At 38.8% G+C, this 15,402-nt stretch overlaps 1 protein-coding gene across 6 annotated transcripts in view; it reads right to left on the bottom strand.

The window, feature by feature from the left end:
- Positions 1-2,526: 2,526 nt before the first annotated feature.
- Positions 2,527-15,402, bottom strand: part of mctp1b (multiple C2 domains, transmembrane 1b) — a 39,921-nt gene continuing 27,045 nt past the window's right edge. For 4 of the 6 annotated variants that reach the window (XM_082538146.1, XM_082538148.1, XM_082538150.1 and 1 more), the window contains 15 exons: positions 13,940-14,107; positions 13,716-13,846; positions 11,967-12,153; positions 11,784-11,877; positions 11,569-11,671; positions 8,834-8,936; positions 7,944-8,045; positions 7,628-7,702; positions 6,356-6,475; positions 6,154-6,264; positions 6,018-6,071; positions 5,338-5,447; positions 5,081-5,190; positions 4,295-4,392; positions 2,527-3,506 (listed from right to left, as the gene is read on the bottom strand). In XM_082538146.1, coding sequence (XP_082394272.1) covers positions 3,435-3,506; positions 4,295-4,392; positions 5,081-5,190; positions 5,338-5,447; positions 6,018-6,071; positions 6,154-6,264; positions 6,356-6,475; positions 7,628-7,702; positions 7,944-8,045; positions 8,834-8,936; positions 11,569-11,671; positions 11,784-11,877; positions 11,967-12,153; positions 13,716-13,846; positions 13,940-14,107 — 1,638 coding nt within the window. In that variant the 3' untranslated portion in view covers positions 2,527-3,434. The remainder of the gene's footprint in view (positions 3,507-4,294; positions 4,393-5,080; positions 5,191-5,337; positions 5,448-6,017; positions 6,072-6,153; positions 6,265-6,355; positions 6,476-7,627; positions 7,703-7,943; positions 8,046-8,833; positions 8,937-11,568; positions 11,672-11,783; positions 11,878-11,966; positions 12,154-13,715; positions 13,847-13,939; positions 14,108-15,402) is intronic. The other 2 variants (XM_082538147.1, XM_082538149.1) reach the window with 1 other exon arrangement.

Raw genomic sequence — 15,402 nt, 5'->3', positions numbered from 1 at the left:
GATTATGAATGTAGTAAATTTCTATTGAAAATTATGCACATATCAATAAAAAGAGAAACAAGGCTCTTGATAGATGGGCTCTCCTGCCATTAGAACTTGAGCAGAATAATGGTGGGAAAAACTAATATCTTGCCCAGACTGCTCTGTTTGTTCTAGTTTTGCTTATCCACATCCGTGATTACCAGTTTAGAGAATGAGACAAAGTGATAAATAGATTTATTTGGAAAGGTAAATTTCCTGGCGTGAATTATAAGCTCTCCAGTATGACACAATGAGGGAGGGATGGGCTTACCAAAGACTATTATTTATCAGCACACATAAAACTGTTATACTTTGATGGAGTCAGAAAACAGGAAACTCATAGAGCTGTCTTTATTAGGCAGGCCACTGCAGATGTTCACACAGTGGCCTTTCTAATAAAGACAGACTTTATATATTATCGATACTAAAATCATCTCAGACAGATGTGAAGTTCCTCATCAAGATTTCTTCTTATATCTCCAATTCAGACATTACTTTGAAAAGAGTATCAAAGGACTCATATGAAGTATATCAACTATTACATTATTACATAGATGGCTTCTTTCACTCCTCTTCGAGTGACCCACACCTGTTTTCACACCTTAACTCATGTGATTAATCAGAAGATCAATAGCGGGTCAAAGACATGAAAGGACGCTCCCAATCTGTCACGCTGGAAAGATTCATCACAGGGCCTTTCTTGCCATGTAAAAGTCTTCTAAATGCTTGACATGAAGATAAAACTAAGTCTGTCAATTCAAAAGCACAAGAAATAAAAGTTTTACTTCTTTCATAATGGTAAGATAAAAAATAAAAATAAAAAAAAACATCCCATTCTCTGTTTGTTTTCTCTTCCTCCTCACCCCCAAACTGGTCACTTCTGGGATCTTCTGTTCATGAAAAGAGATTTCCTTCTCACCACGGTCTCCCTCTCTCTTCTCACCATCCTCATAGGGGATTGTTGGGGTTTCTATCTAATCCAGTCTTGATCTCACAGTTCAAAGTGGCCTGACATTCAATATTTTGGTGCTATATAAAACTGAGCTCAAATAGATGGGCAGAGAGCAAAGAAAAGACATCAGTTAAAATCTGGCTTTGCACAGTTTTGCCTGTTTTGGTACTTCCTCATTCAGCATGTGTCTGTATGCTTTCTAAACTAGTTTGCATGGAAGCGATATTCACATAACTTTCTTGCATATTGGTATGGTGCAGGCTTCTGTTGAAACAGCTTAAATCCACTGTTTTTTCACATTTCACACCCTGAATTATAACAACAAGATTTTCTTAAAAACGTAAAACTGAAATATAATAATCTCTGACCTTCAGCTTTCTCAGAAGTGCAGTGCCACGGTTTTCTCCAGACATGGCACACAAAGTGAAGGCCAAATAATTAAATTCCTGGCCATTTTAAGTCTTTCAGCAGTTTTCAGTCATTTCAAGTCTCCTTTTTTCCTCCTTTTCAAACTTTAAACACAAGGCACACAACACCTTGCGAAGGCAATCATGCTCACATCCCATGTCTCAAATTTTGCACTAAAATCTCATCAGACAGGCTGTGAGAAGATTTGATCAGACTGACAAACTGAACTAAAAACATTTCCTGTATACATTGATTTTCTTTCAGGTGAAGTTGAGAGTATATAATGATGTTTCAGTTAGCTCCCACTTTATTCTAAAAATGTAGCTTTTGTTATGCTAGTGAATTTAAAATGTTAGCACATTTAGTTCAGTTTTAGTCAACTAGAAGTCAACTGATACTTCTTGTTAAATTGACCCCAAGGCATCTTCTACCATCCACCATGACTTAAGGGGTCCCCCTGCTGGTAGATAAATACAAAGCCGTTACTGGCAAAGGGAGTTAAAACTCAGAACCTTGTTGCTGGAGTATTGAGATGGTAGTGCTAACTGCCGCCATCCATTTATCAGTGAAAGTAAATTTTGAAAGTAATCTTTTAGTTGGATGTTTGAGTTACAATCCTACCCCAGTGTTTCTTTGTGCTACAGTGAACTACTTAATAAAAAGAAATCGCTGAATTAATTTCATAAGCAAAAATTTGCAATAAAAAGTCAGAAGACTACAGCTTAAAAACAAAAATTTTACATGCAACACAAATCTTTGAAATTCAAATCTTCTACTTTACTCTGAATTTAAAATTCACTTTTCTCATTAACACTTTTTTTCCCTTGTGCTAATTTACTTAAAGTTAAAAGAACTCAATGGATTTATTTAGTCTGTCAAACATTATCATCACTGACACACTGCAGGCAGTCACTGTTTCACAAGAAGTGAACAGGAAGGGTGTAAATCTGTCGGCTTCATGGTTTAGGCTGTTTTAATTTGACCAGAGAGAATCCAGCTCCCCCAGGCCTGTTCCCAGTAAGCCCTATTCATGAGTCCCTCTATGTAGACACTACTTACCACCTTTGGAAATATAATGAATCTTTCTAAGGGATCTGCTCAAGCTCACTTTGTAAACTGCATATCAGACACAGAAAGCCATGTGGGTCTGTGTAGAAATATATTTTGCCAGAGGAATGCTACACACTTGATACAGTCTGTCCTACTTTTGGCTTCATTCCAACCACAGTAATTACAGACAGTGCAACAGGAAACAGAGAGAGATAATGTGCAGCGCGACAGACGTAATGATCTGGTGGTAAGAGTAAACAGTATCAGGTCAGTGCAGTTTGCAGAGATAAACACATTCAGCACCTTGCATATAATTTCAGTCATGCAAAACACATACAACCAGCAGCTTACGCAGACATGCAGATCACATCATGAAAACACGAGTGATTAAAAAGAACAGATGACGAGTAAGTCGAGTAACACTAAGATGTGGTCCAAAAAGGCAAAAAACAAAAAGAAACAGAGAAAGCAAACTGGAAGAAGTGAGAAGCAGACAAAAAGAAAAAAAAAACCCACTGAGCTGAGATGTTAGTATTTCATCTTTAGAAAGAAATGTTTCCTGAAAAAGATAATATTTCCAAATAGGAGATTTTATTTACTGTAGGTGTATAAATGCATGCAGCTCTATCTTCAACATAGCATGGGACGCTGGCATCCCGTTTGAAATGGCACAAACATGTTGAGAGAAATCAAAAAGCTGGAGATGCAATGCTTACATGCAAACAGAAGCACATCTTCATTACATGCAGACTCTGGGACACACTATACATGTATACTCATGACAATCATTATTATTACCACAGTTACTTAGTTTGTGTGCAGAGTTCTTATGAGAAATGAGAGAGATTAAAAAACATGAACAGCTTCGTCTTGTCTTTTAAAAGATTTAGAAAATCAGTGTCCTTCCTCAGTAACAAAAAGAAAACACTTAACAGTTACAACTTCTCATAATAATTAAAATTTACAAGAAACATATAAACAAGATAGTTTACATTGTTTACAGCTAGCTCAGGTTTGTCCTCCGGCGTTTGCTGGGGCTCTGCCCGGGGTCAACTTTCAGCTCGTGATACTGCATCTGTCCATCAACACAAACAGATAATACTGTGACAACAGACAGACTCCAGCTCTGGTTCATACAGTATAGAATCTACCTAGAGCAGCACCAGTGACCTAATCTAACAACACAGGCCCAGCTTCACTTTCTTACAGAGAAAACACTGAGCTTTCTCTCTGGAAACAGCGTGAAGGGGAAATGCGCAGTCAGAGGTTGAGGGCAGCTGGGCAGGATCAGGAAATTCATTCTCTGAATGATTCCTAAGAGCTTAGATGGAGCACAAGAAAATCCAGGAAAGTCTCCTTCTGAAAAACCACCACATAAACCTGAAATCTGTATCTAACCACACCTGTACAAACGACCACAGAATATAAATTACTGATGTGCTTTTAATCAGGTCTCATGTTATCTGCTGCGTGATACCTGTAGGTGTTTATTAAAGCCACACACAACACTAATGCTCAGGCAGCTGTCGACAGCAAACAGGACTATGTGCTTCATCTATCATATAAATGTGACTTTAAAATGCTTTTCTATGACTTTAATGAAAATGCAAACACAGTAAATGACAGCTGTGTGATTCACTTAAATACTGTTCTTCCAATATGTTGAAAAGGAAACATTTCCAGTATTAACTGTGTCCATGCAGTACACTGACTGAGAACTCAGGGACTGAGGCGTGAATGCCTCGTGAATGACAGCCGCTGTAGCCTGAGGATTCGTTTTGTGAAACATCCTGTTCTGAAGTTCTCCTACATACGATGTACCTCTATTTACATGCTTTCTTCATGGATTACAAAATTACCCACCACTTGAACATCAGAGGGGACTCTGGAAAGGAAGTCAAGAAGCTCGTTGTTGTCGATCATGTATGGATCACGAAGTTTCTTGGTGAACTTATTCACACCTGCAGAAAAAACAACTGTTTGAGGACTAGCAGAGACCAAGCAGTCCAAGCTGAGACTGAGTCACCATGGTTCATTACATGATATAAATACAACAACACTAAGGCAAGATCTACAAGATCTTTTTGGTAACCATCAAATCAAGTTGCTTTGATAAAGTCCCATGTAAAAATGCTCATTTGCACTATGAATTAAGATGGTTGCAGCCTGGTATTTTAAAGAATGCCATAACTAATATAGTTTTTATTCTATTACTGTGTTACCTGGCAATAAGTAGCAGGTTTCTCTTCCAGGAAACTGCTTGCTTTAAAAGCTAACTCTACTCTCACAAATATGGTCCAAAAACCAACATGGTGAGCATAAATCATTTAGAACATAGAGCCCAGAAGATAGAAACAGGTGGATGTTTATCTAATTGGATTCCCATTAGATTAGTTACAAGTTTACCCACAACCTTAAAAAATAAAAATAAAATATGAGCACTAAGTATTTCATTAAACATCTAGAAGGGCAGAGACCTCATCCCCCTAAAGCCAGGACCATATTTCATAATTTTGAGGTAAACGATCTGGAGCCTCACAAAAATGTAACTGAAACTCCCTTTCTCGTGCACCAGCTCTACACCAACATAGCGTAACATTTTTTTGTCTGTGTGTGTAGTCGTCTGTGTGTTGTGAAATCAAGACTCACCCCATGCAAGCACGAGGTATCGTAAAGGTATGAGGTAGAGAAGAAATGTGGCCAAACACAAGGCAGTGATTGCCAACCAGCTTAGAAAAGGCACGGTCCAGTTAAAAGTGCTGCGGGTAGAAAAGGACAAAAGAGCTCATTAAAAAAAAACATTCAACTGGATGTATGTGAAAAATCACAAGTCACACCTAACAGCTTCACAACAAACAGCTGCAAAAAGGAATCAGAGAGGAAACTTGTTAACCCAGAAAACATACTTCTTCACTCTCTCTCCAAAGGACGCCACCTCATCCAGAGCATTCTGAACACTGATAAACACGTCCTGAATGGCGTACAGTTTATCCATAAAGCCTTTGGGCTCTGAGTCCTGACAGGGACAGGAGAAACATCATGAATACATAGGCATCATAGGCATGACTGTCCAGATGGTGATTGTGAAGTAATCTTTCCGTGTGTTTGTGTAGGAAAACACATCTTGACTTTGGAAGCCTTATCTTGGTTTTGAGGAACCTGAGACAGCTAGCTAGTTGTTCTTTCTAAAATGTCAGTCAGCAGCATCTAAACCTTCAAAATAAAAGCCCTAAAGACCTTAAACTCTTTAAGGACTTGAACTTTGTAAGACTGTACACAAAAAAACTTTTTCTTAAATGTTTGAAACACTTGTACTACATAAATTTCTAACAAAGAGCTATTATTATTATTACGAGGTTAATGGTCACAAGAATGCCAGATGCTACTTTTGCATATTTGCCTTCATATTTTTTAGGAAACTAATATTATATAATGTAATACTGAGCATGCAGATAGGCAGAAACACATTTTTATCTTTGAAGGCCTAAAAGGCAATCTGGGATAAGCCAAACACCTGTGTTCCTCTATTAAGAAGTCTCTTGGTTAATATTACATATTAATGTTTATAGTTTTAAAACATCATTACCTTTTCCTCTTTATCATCTTCATCAACTTCCCATTCAAACATGCCATCCATGGACTACAACAGAAAATGAAGCGATTATAACGTTGTCTGAAAGAGGAGCGCTTATAGAAGGCCTGCGTTTTACTTGTTTTCTCACCACATCAGCTCCATCCCTGCTGGAGCAGAAGAAGTAGTTCCACACAAGTAGAAGCAGCAAGGCTAGTGGCAGCATGTAGAGCTCAAAATTCCACACCACCACCACAAACAGCTAATAGAAAGCAAAACAACATGACACTCAGTAGATCATTCATCGGTCATGTGTACAGGGATGTGTGTGTGTGCATTAGTGCCTTTCATACCACAAAGGAGACAATGCTTCTCTGTGCAGACTCCCATTCAAAGCAGCTGTTGATGAAACTTCCCCAGCTAATCAGCACCATAATGCAGCGCTTGACTCTGTTGAAGTTCTGCTGGAGCAACTGAAAGACACAAAGATGTTTCTAAACATTTCAGTTGTTACATGACCTAAGCTGTTCCCCCGAGGATGTATGCTTGGACCACTCGTGTTCATCATTTACATACTGTCACAGATAATCCTCAACCATGGCTTAACTTCCTCTTCTGTGCAGACGATTAGCAGCTCTATATAACTACCAAACGCTCTGCCTAGCAACCCCCTTGATCCCTCTTCACTTATTAAATGTCCTTAGGATGTAAACACCAACAATATAGAGCTCCTGGTTGTGGCAATGCTTCAGAATTAGATTTACCTCTTCTAGTTCGTCTAGTTAAAGGCTACGTCTATGGTTACCAACAATGGTCCACACTCTGAGCATCATCCTGGAGTGCTCTTGTGACCAACATAACAATATAGAATAGAAAAGAAATATGCGTTATTGTCCCTCATTGGGGAAATTCAGAAATTCAGCAAAGAGACAGGCAGACGGAGCACGCAAAATCACACAAAGATTAATTTAAAAAAAAAACAAGAAACAAGAGACTGTACGGAGCAAATTTACAACATAAAAAAATACTGTACAGCTATTAAAAATAGCATATTCAGATTCAAAGAAATATGCAGCTGATTAGGATAATTAAAAAAATGTACAAATATATTATATATTACACAATTTCCTTAGGGATTATTAAAGTATTCTGATTCTGATATAGATACAAATATATACTTTTAGCACATAGTTGGCCTTCACTTTCCTTTCACATTGTCCTTTCTACTGGAAGTCCTGACAGTCCCAGTGACTCTGCAGTCATGGTTCACAAACACTCACATATGAAGTCCTGTATCTAGACTGGCTCCCACTAAAGTATCACAAAGACACAAGATCACAACAAAGTCTCTCTCCTCCTCACTCAACATCTCTTGAACCTTGTTCATTTCTACATCCTTCCCCCCCAACCCAAACTAACCTAAACATTGGGAAAATGACAGATCCCTTGGCACTTTGGAAAGTTTTCCTCTTAACACCAGAAATCTTGAAATCTATGACCCTTTTCAGAACCTTTACTCATATTTGTATTGTACTGGCTGGTTGTTTTTTAGTCTCAAGTTATAGAAGAATGATAAGTTTTGTCACCGGTTTGAAAAAACATCAGCAGGAAATACTGATACATACTTGCTTGGAGACTTTTGGTTCTTCTTCAATATATTTCTGTTCTGCAGGAACCACAGTCCTCAAAGCAGCTTTAACCTTAAAAAAGAGAAACACACAATACGGTCTGGCATAACATTTTCTATCTGGTCCAGGAGTTTGTAAAAAGTGGATGTACGTATTGTAGAGGTTTTACATTTTTATTGATTACATTTAGAAGCCAAAAACCTTGTTGACATAAATGTCCTGAAGAACTATGTAAAACCACAACAAAAGCCAGCCTAAAGTCTTGCTTTGCTTAGTTCTAAAATGAGCATTCACAGCACAGCGTGACTCTCACAGCGTTGTAGATGACATCAATCTCTAGGTAGATGCACCCTTTGGTCGGTGCTGTCAGCTCCTTATTTTTCAACAGGTATCCCTTCTGCTCGCCATTACGAACCTAAAACACAAAAACATAATTGGGTTTGGCTTTAGTTACTTTAACTGGTTATCGATTGTGGGGGTTTGTCTGTATTAATGTAGTAGCTTTACCTTACAATACAAAGCGCCTTAAAGCGACTTTTGTTGTGATTTGGTGCTATATAAATAAAAGTGAATTGAAACTGAACTGATTCTCTGTGATTCAAAAAGACTTTTACATGCTCAGTGGATGCATGTAAGACCAATCTAATGGGCATTCTCTGTTTTTTTAAGCACCTTGTAAGCTTTCAGTTTTCATGCTGCTATTCAAGGTACTACAAGCAATAATAACAGTCCAGCTACACACATGACATTTTGATCATTTGAGTTTCTGAATAAGTTTAGTATACTAAACATCCGCAAAATAGCTACTACAAGAATGAACTCTTTTTCTTTTCAAAGCCTGTCTGGGTTTGTTTTATATCTTAAAGATAGGAGCATCGTAACGTTGGTACTTGTGCCAACTCAGCCAGCTGTAGCTTATTGCTGTTCTCTAAGTCTCAGAGTTTCTGTGTTGATGGCTTCTTAACCCCTTTAATGAAATGATCAAACACATAATATGGCTTGCTATGTGGTGCTACCACTCTAAGAACTGTGTGCTATAGATTTGGAGAAATTCCAATATTTTCTTTGTCTGAATCGTTTGCACAATTTGCCTAGTGTCTGTTCATTACACCCATACAGCTGGATGCAACTCAACAACCAAACATGTTAGCACTTTACACACATACACATCGTGTGTCTTTCATATACTTTTATTACACTCACATTCAATAATGGAATTGCCACTTTTCCCAGGAAGTCTGCACTCCTGTCTCTGTCTTCATCAAACACTGTCACCTCCAACACAGAGTGAATGTCTTTGACATTACTGAGGAAAAAGGGGAAAAGTATGGTAAATGGACTGGTTCTTATATAGTGCTTTTCTACTCTAACTCAGCACTCAAAGCCCTTTATACAACTTGGCTCATTCACCCATTCATACACGCACTTTTTTCTATGCTCTTACTATGTAAGTGCTTTCTATCTAACATTCACACACATTCATATAGAGACAGATGCATCAGACAGCATCTTGGGGTTAGTATCTTGCCCAAGGATATTTGGCATGTAGATGGGGAAGAGAAAGACGGAACAGTTCATATGTGGAAATGTATTCAATATTTGGGAAGTGGCATCCCCTGCAGCTTAAGAAAAACTATCTATGAACACTATAACTTTTCTTGAAATTAATAAACCCATCCTTCACCCTTAATATAATGCTGTGTACCACAGCTTTGATCCTGATGTCAACTGTGAGTACGCTAAAACAAAAAGTTATCTAAGAGCTCTGTCAGAATGAAAGACAACAAGGCCAGAGGAAATGGCTGACGTCCTGTTGATTGATGTGTCTGACTGAAAATCAGATTTTGTTTTGTTTCTGATTGGCTACAGGAGGCTTTCAAAAGCAGCGCTAGTTCCACTTCTATTGGCATCCACCTCAGAAATCACCAGTCGGTTTGGCTCTACTTCATACATCGCTCGTGGAGAAGCTCATACAGAGATACTCATTCTTAGGGCTGGGTATCGGCTCTGATTTCTATAACTGATGGCCAATGCGATTCAATTCAGTTAGATTCAGTTTTGACTCAGACAGTCAAAAATATTATAATTTGATTATTTATCAGCACATATCCATATTTTATATCTATGTATAAAAACAAAGCTGACACTTATGAGACTTCCACAGAGGCGTAAGCATCACAGTAGATGCCTTTGTGTCGAAGTAACTGAGGATAAAACACAAAAACATAAAGGAGATTTTCCTGGCCTGGCTTGTTATAGCAGATAACCCCGTTAAAAATATTCTGCAGTAGATCATGTGGAGCAGGGAAATTATTTTACTGCTATTGTTAAATAATTGTCATCATTACCATTGCATTAATAATATAATCTGGAGTTTATATTGCATTCAGGGGTTGAACAGTGTGTGTCTTTCAGAAAGGCTAAAAAGTCACAGGCTGACAGGAAACAGGCTTGCAGAGAGTTGCAGAAGCAGGAAGTTATTTTGAGCAGCAGGCTAAGACGAGGCTTTAACAATGTAACAGACAGCTTTAAGAAGGCCTTAAGCAGTTATGACTATTTTATACACAATGCATATCTGTGCTTATTAAAGAGTTGGAGCTCGGTCAATTAATTGGGGGTCGGAAGCTTTGTTCGGCGCGATGTTCGGACAATCTATTGTGCAAGTGACTTGGAGCCATAGAAGGAATTGCAATACATGCTTACAAAACACTTATATATCAGATCATTTTATATTAAGCTTTTAAGTAGAGGTTCTTGGTTAAAACATTTATTTAGTAGAAGACATACACATAGTCTCAGTGAGCCTCTGGTCTAGTGAAAGCTCAGAAGTGCAACAGGTGAATTGAGAAAGAGCATTTGAGGACGAGACACAATTTTGAACCTTAACAATCAAAAACAGAGAAAAACCATGAATCAATATATGAACATTACCTGATGCTGGTTACAAGTTACAGAGGTTTTATTAGAGACACAGCCTAGCATTTTGTAGTTTGGCATGATTTGTAAAAGTTTACATTTCTTTGGTATTAAACAGCAGAAATTAGGCTTTCTTATTGGAGGTCATTTTTTTAAAAAAGGGAAAAAAACAAAACAGGGGCCGACAGCACTGAACACAACGGGAAACTGGTGCGTAATAAACAAGCGAATAATGCAGAAAATAGAGATTTTTTATGGTAAACTGGTAAATTCACGACAATGTTTTTTTGTGAAGCGCAGTTTTGACCTTCTTTTGCTGCTGGTTCAGTGAATTGGGTGGGAGTGACGAAACCTGCAGCATCAGAATCTGTGAGATGCCTCTTTCAGCACGCTATGGTGTGTCTGTGTACGTGCCACCATATTAACATGGGGATTCACACTTTGTGTTTCCATCTTTGTGCTGAATCTGCTTACTGGCTCTTTAATCATTTGCTGTTTTAGCTGTTTGGTGGTTGTTGAAATGATTTCCTGAGCTTTAACCTGAGATTCTGGCTTTACTGGCAAAATTACATTCATATTTAAAAATCACATTCTTCAAATTAAAATCGATTTGAGTCGATTTTTTAAACCCACCCCTCCTCATTCTACTCATCCATAAACTTTTTCCTCTGACAGCCAAGAAGGCTATATATGTATCACAAAAAGCATCCAACTCAATAATCCTCATCTGTGTCACCTGCTTTTTAATGAGCTTGATTTGTTAACAGCTTATCTGCACTGAGCAAAGATTCATGAAGTCACAAAATTGCCGTGAAGTCACTAAGGCTTCAGTAACAGCTAAAGGTCCAGGTTCTTCTACTACCTAGTTTAGTAGCAACACACAGAACAGTTACTAGAAAACCATAACCAATAAAATACAGCAAAGTGGCAATTTTCATGCATATATATTTTTAATACAAGGAGTTGAAACAAAGGAAATGGTTTGCTTTTTTCCTGGTTTTCACTGATAAATGTCAACTCACAAGGTGAAGACTTTGTTCCACTCTGGATTGAGGTTCTTGTAAACGGTGTGTGTCTGCAGCCTGTCATTGTTCAGCTCCAGCACACAGAAAGGGTCACTTTTACCTGAGCGACCAATCAAGATAATGATAATGGATGAATCACAGTAAGAATGAAGAATAATGCAAAGTATTATGAGCAAGCAAAGGCAAGAAATCAGAGTCATTTTTTCATTTACCGGTTACATCTGCAACCATGAGACCTTCTGCTCTCATCACCTTCACCTGTACTATGCCCACATCTTTTAAGTTAAAGAATGACTTCGTCACACCCTGCACAAGAAAATTGAGCACAACAGTGTAATATGTGTGTTAAGATGGTGTAGTTATTTCATCTGAGTTGCCCTCAGCGTGCTGCTTACATATCGTTGGAGTATCTCTCTACGCTCCTGTGGGTCATCTAGCGGGGTCACAGAGAGGTCGGCGATAGAGACAGCAGCCGAAGCGGTTAGTGTGACCAGCAGCACAACAAAGCCTTGAGACTCCTCTAGTGGCAGCTCCAGGTGATGCGTCTGCTCCTTAGCAAGAGTGGAGAGGTCCAACTGGCAGCTGAACCACATTCAAAACAAAACACACCGAGCTAATGAGCTGAACATTTAAGTAAAAATGAAGTTTGAACCAAAAACTGTTGCTATCTATCTATCTATCTATCTATCTATCTATCTATCTATCTATCTATCTATCTATCAACACACAGACAGACAAACAGACAGATTGGGGGGCATTGCCCCTGAGTGCTCCGATCAGCACAGGTACCACTGTCACTGACCACTTCCTTCACCCCTTGGTATTTCTCAACATTGTAATGTTCCTATGCCTGATGTTGCTCTCACTTGGTATAGTTACATGTATCTTCCTTATCTGATTCTCCACCACAAACATGTCCAGTTGGTTAGCCATCACCATCTGCATCTGAAAGCTCGGACATTCTCAACCACCCTAGGAGGCGTGTCCTGCTTTGACCTCTGGTAGGATTTCTTGATATCAGCCTCTTCTTCTGTCTGTCAGTGGTACATGCAGGCAGGGGCCTATCCTTTCATGATGGTTCTTTCTCTTTTCCTGTTCTTTCTCAGGTTTCTGATACCTGAGGTATTCACTAAGCACATGATCATTTGTGGCCATCATCCTGATGTATTCATGGATTTTTGCTGTTTTATCTGCTGGACTTGGGGTGAAACCCTTCATGCATGGTAAGGAGCTTCCTTGTCTTGATGTCAGTGGTTTCCCTCTCCTCCTTTGGCGGCCTTATTAACCCAGCAGGGTATCTGATGACTGGCGGGCGTAAGTGCTGATTGTCTGGATCTTGTCCTACCGATTCAGCTGACTCCTCAGGACTTGCCTTACTCTCTGGAGGTGTTTGGTGGTTGAGTTTTTCCTAGCAGTCTCTTCATGGTTCCCATTTGCCTTTGAGCTTCCAGTATCAGTATCTCGTTCGTTCCTGTGATACAGCTTGATGTCATCCATGTAGAGGAGGTGACTAATGACTCCTCTTTTCTGTAGCAGTATCCATAGTTAGGCTTGCTGATGTTCTGGCTGAGAGGGTTTAGGCCTATGCAGAACAGCAGTGGGGACAGAGCATCTTCTTGGTAAATCCCACACTTGATGGTGACTTGGTTTGGTTTGAAGTTGAACTCTAGTATTGTTCACCACATCCTCGTTGAATGCTCTTAGGGTCCTGTTGATCTTGAATAGTTCTAGGCATTCCAGGATCCATGTGTTAAGCACTGACACATGGGTAAAATAAAATCCACTTTCAAACTGAGAGAAATTACATTACACTTAAACACTAGCATTTGTGAAATGTCAAATGTTCAACATGAATTAGAAATCAAAATCCTTTCTCCCAATAAAATAATAGCACACATTTCTGAAGCTTGTGTCCAAGAATGAGAACACAGACAGAACATTAAACACCACCTAACTAATGCCACCTCACTAACACCTATTAAAAGACAGTTTTTTCTCCATCACTTTTGCCATCTGTTTTCTCCTAGGGGACTGTTGGCTTGTTAGGTTTCTGTCTGCAATAATATAGGGTATTTACTTTGATAACGCTATATAAATAAAGTTGAATTCACACAGAAATCACCCAAACATAAGTAGAGACTGACCGCCCAATGAAATCGTCCCTTCTTCCAGTGTCTTTGTCCCACACCGTGATCTCTAGCACCCCACCTGTCTCTTCATACAGATGCAGGTCAAACTGCTCCCTCCACTGTGGGCTCAGGGTCTTTGGCACTGTCTAGACACACACACACAAATACTGACACATCTCCTCATTTGAAAGAGCTGGGCTTCAAACATGAAAGTATGACCTTAGTTGCACATGCTGTACCTTGCTCTTGTATTTCTGGGGCCCGAGTCTGAACTTGACATATGGGTCACTCAGACCGTTGGGATCCATGGGCATGAGGTTTCGACCCTCGATTAGTGCGATGCTGACTATCCCTCGCCAGAGCTGGGCTTTTCGATGTAGCTCTGACAGACGTATAGACTGCTGCTGCTGGGCCACACACACACACACACATACACAACTTTATTTGCCACATAGTAACAACAAGAACACAATGCAGGGCTCTGTTGTTCCTGCTCTAAAAGATGATGATCAATCAAACCTCGAATCATGTTGCTCTGAGGTAAATACAAAAATTAAAAAAACTGCCAGAATAGAGGTAAAGTAGATAAGTCGATAAAGTCCAACAGCCTTGGGATTGGAGAAAAATAGATATTTATTTAAGATTTTTGTATGTTATCAGGCCATACATAAAGGATCCATAAAGTGAATTTCTTGAAAACTGACTCTGTTTTTTAATTCACTTTATGAACATTTTATTGCACAATTAGAATATTTTAGTGCTGCAGTAGCAAAATAAAATTTTGTGTTCAGCACATGTGCTTTTTATGTCTTTACTACACAAGTTTACTCAGCTGAGTTCAAACCCAATAGAGAAATGCAGAAATGTTTTCTCTGAGCAGATCCTTTTGTTTATGTCAGGAGGACAAACTGCTGGACATACTCATGTCAGGTACTTCTAGTAACACCTTTCTACTGAATTTGAGCAGTTAAAGCACTTTCTATTACAAATCCCATTCCACCAATCAAGAACACACATTCATACAGGCCTTTTATCTACATAAGCACTTTGTATTGCTTTCACACAAAATCCACCAACCTTTTAAATGGTAGATGATGCCAAAGGGGTTTGCATTTCCTTGATCTTGGGAAAATAATATTGTCCTCCTTATTTCTATATATAATATAGAAATATGGCTAAATAATGTAAAATAATACGATCATTTGAACTGAAAGTTATTCGATTCCTCTCATAAACCTCATAGGAGGCAGTTACTGTACAATGTCTAGACATTGCCTACGCCGGTATGCCATCTGTACAAACTGCCTTTCCACTCTTCCTGCTCACAAGTCTCTTCACATTCTTCAACTTTTCTTTGTTTGCTCCTTTTATGGGCATCTTTGATTAGTAAAGTTTATTCAAACAGGAGACAGAGCATTTATTGGGGACATGATTAAAGATTAGTAAATCATCCAACTTTTATTTGAAGAAGTAAGGAAGAGAATTAGCTTGGCCTGATAACACCATGTTAACATGGATGAAGAACAGAGCCCTGGTGGCAGATAGTGGGTGGAAATGACAGCAGCAAGAGCAAAATATCTCTCGTGATAAAAATATGAACTCAGTAGGGAAAAAAAATCTCTGACACAAGATGGTAACAAGGCTGTCAAGGTAAAGACACAATAAAGTGAAGAGCAGAGTGATAAGCATAAAGCTGTAAGGA

This window comes from Aulonocara stuartgranti (assembly GCF_965226115.1).
Source record: "Aulonocara stuartgranti genome assembly, chromosome: 7".
Classification (NCBI taxonomy): domain Eukaryota; kingdom Metazoa; phylum Chordata; class Actinopteri; order Cichliformes; family Cichlidae; genus Aulonocara; species Aulonocara stuartgranti.
The sequence above is the reverse complement of the archived record's forward strand: the minus strand, read 5'-3'. Positions and strand labels throughout refer to the sequence as shown.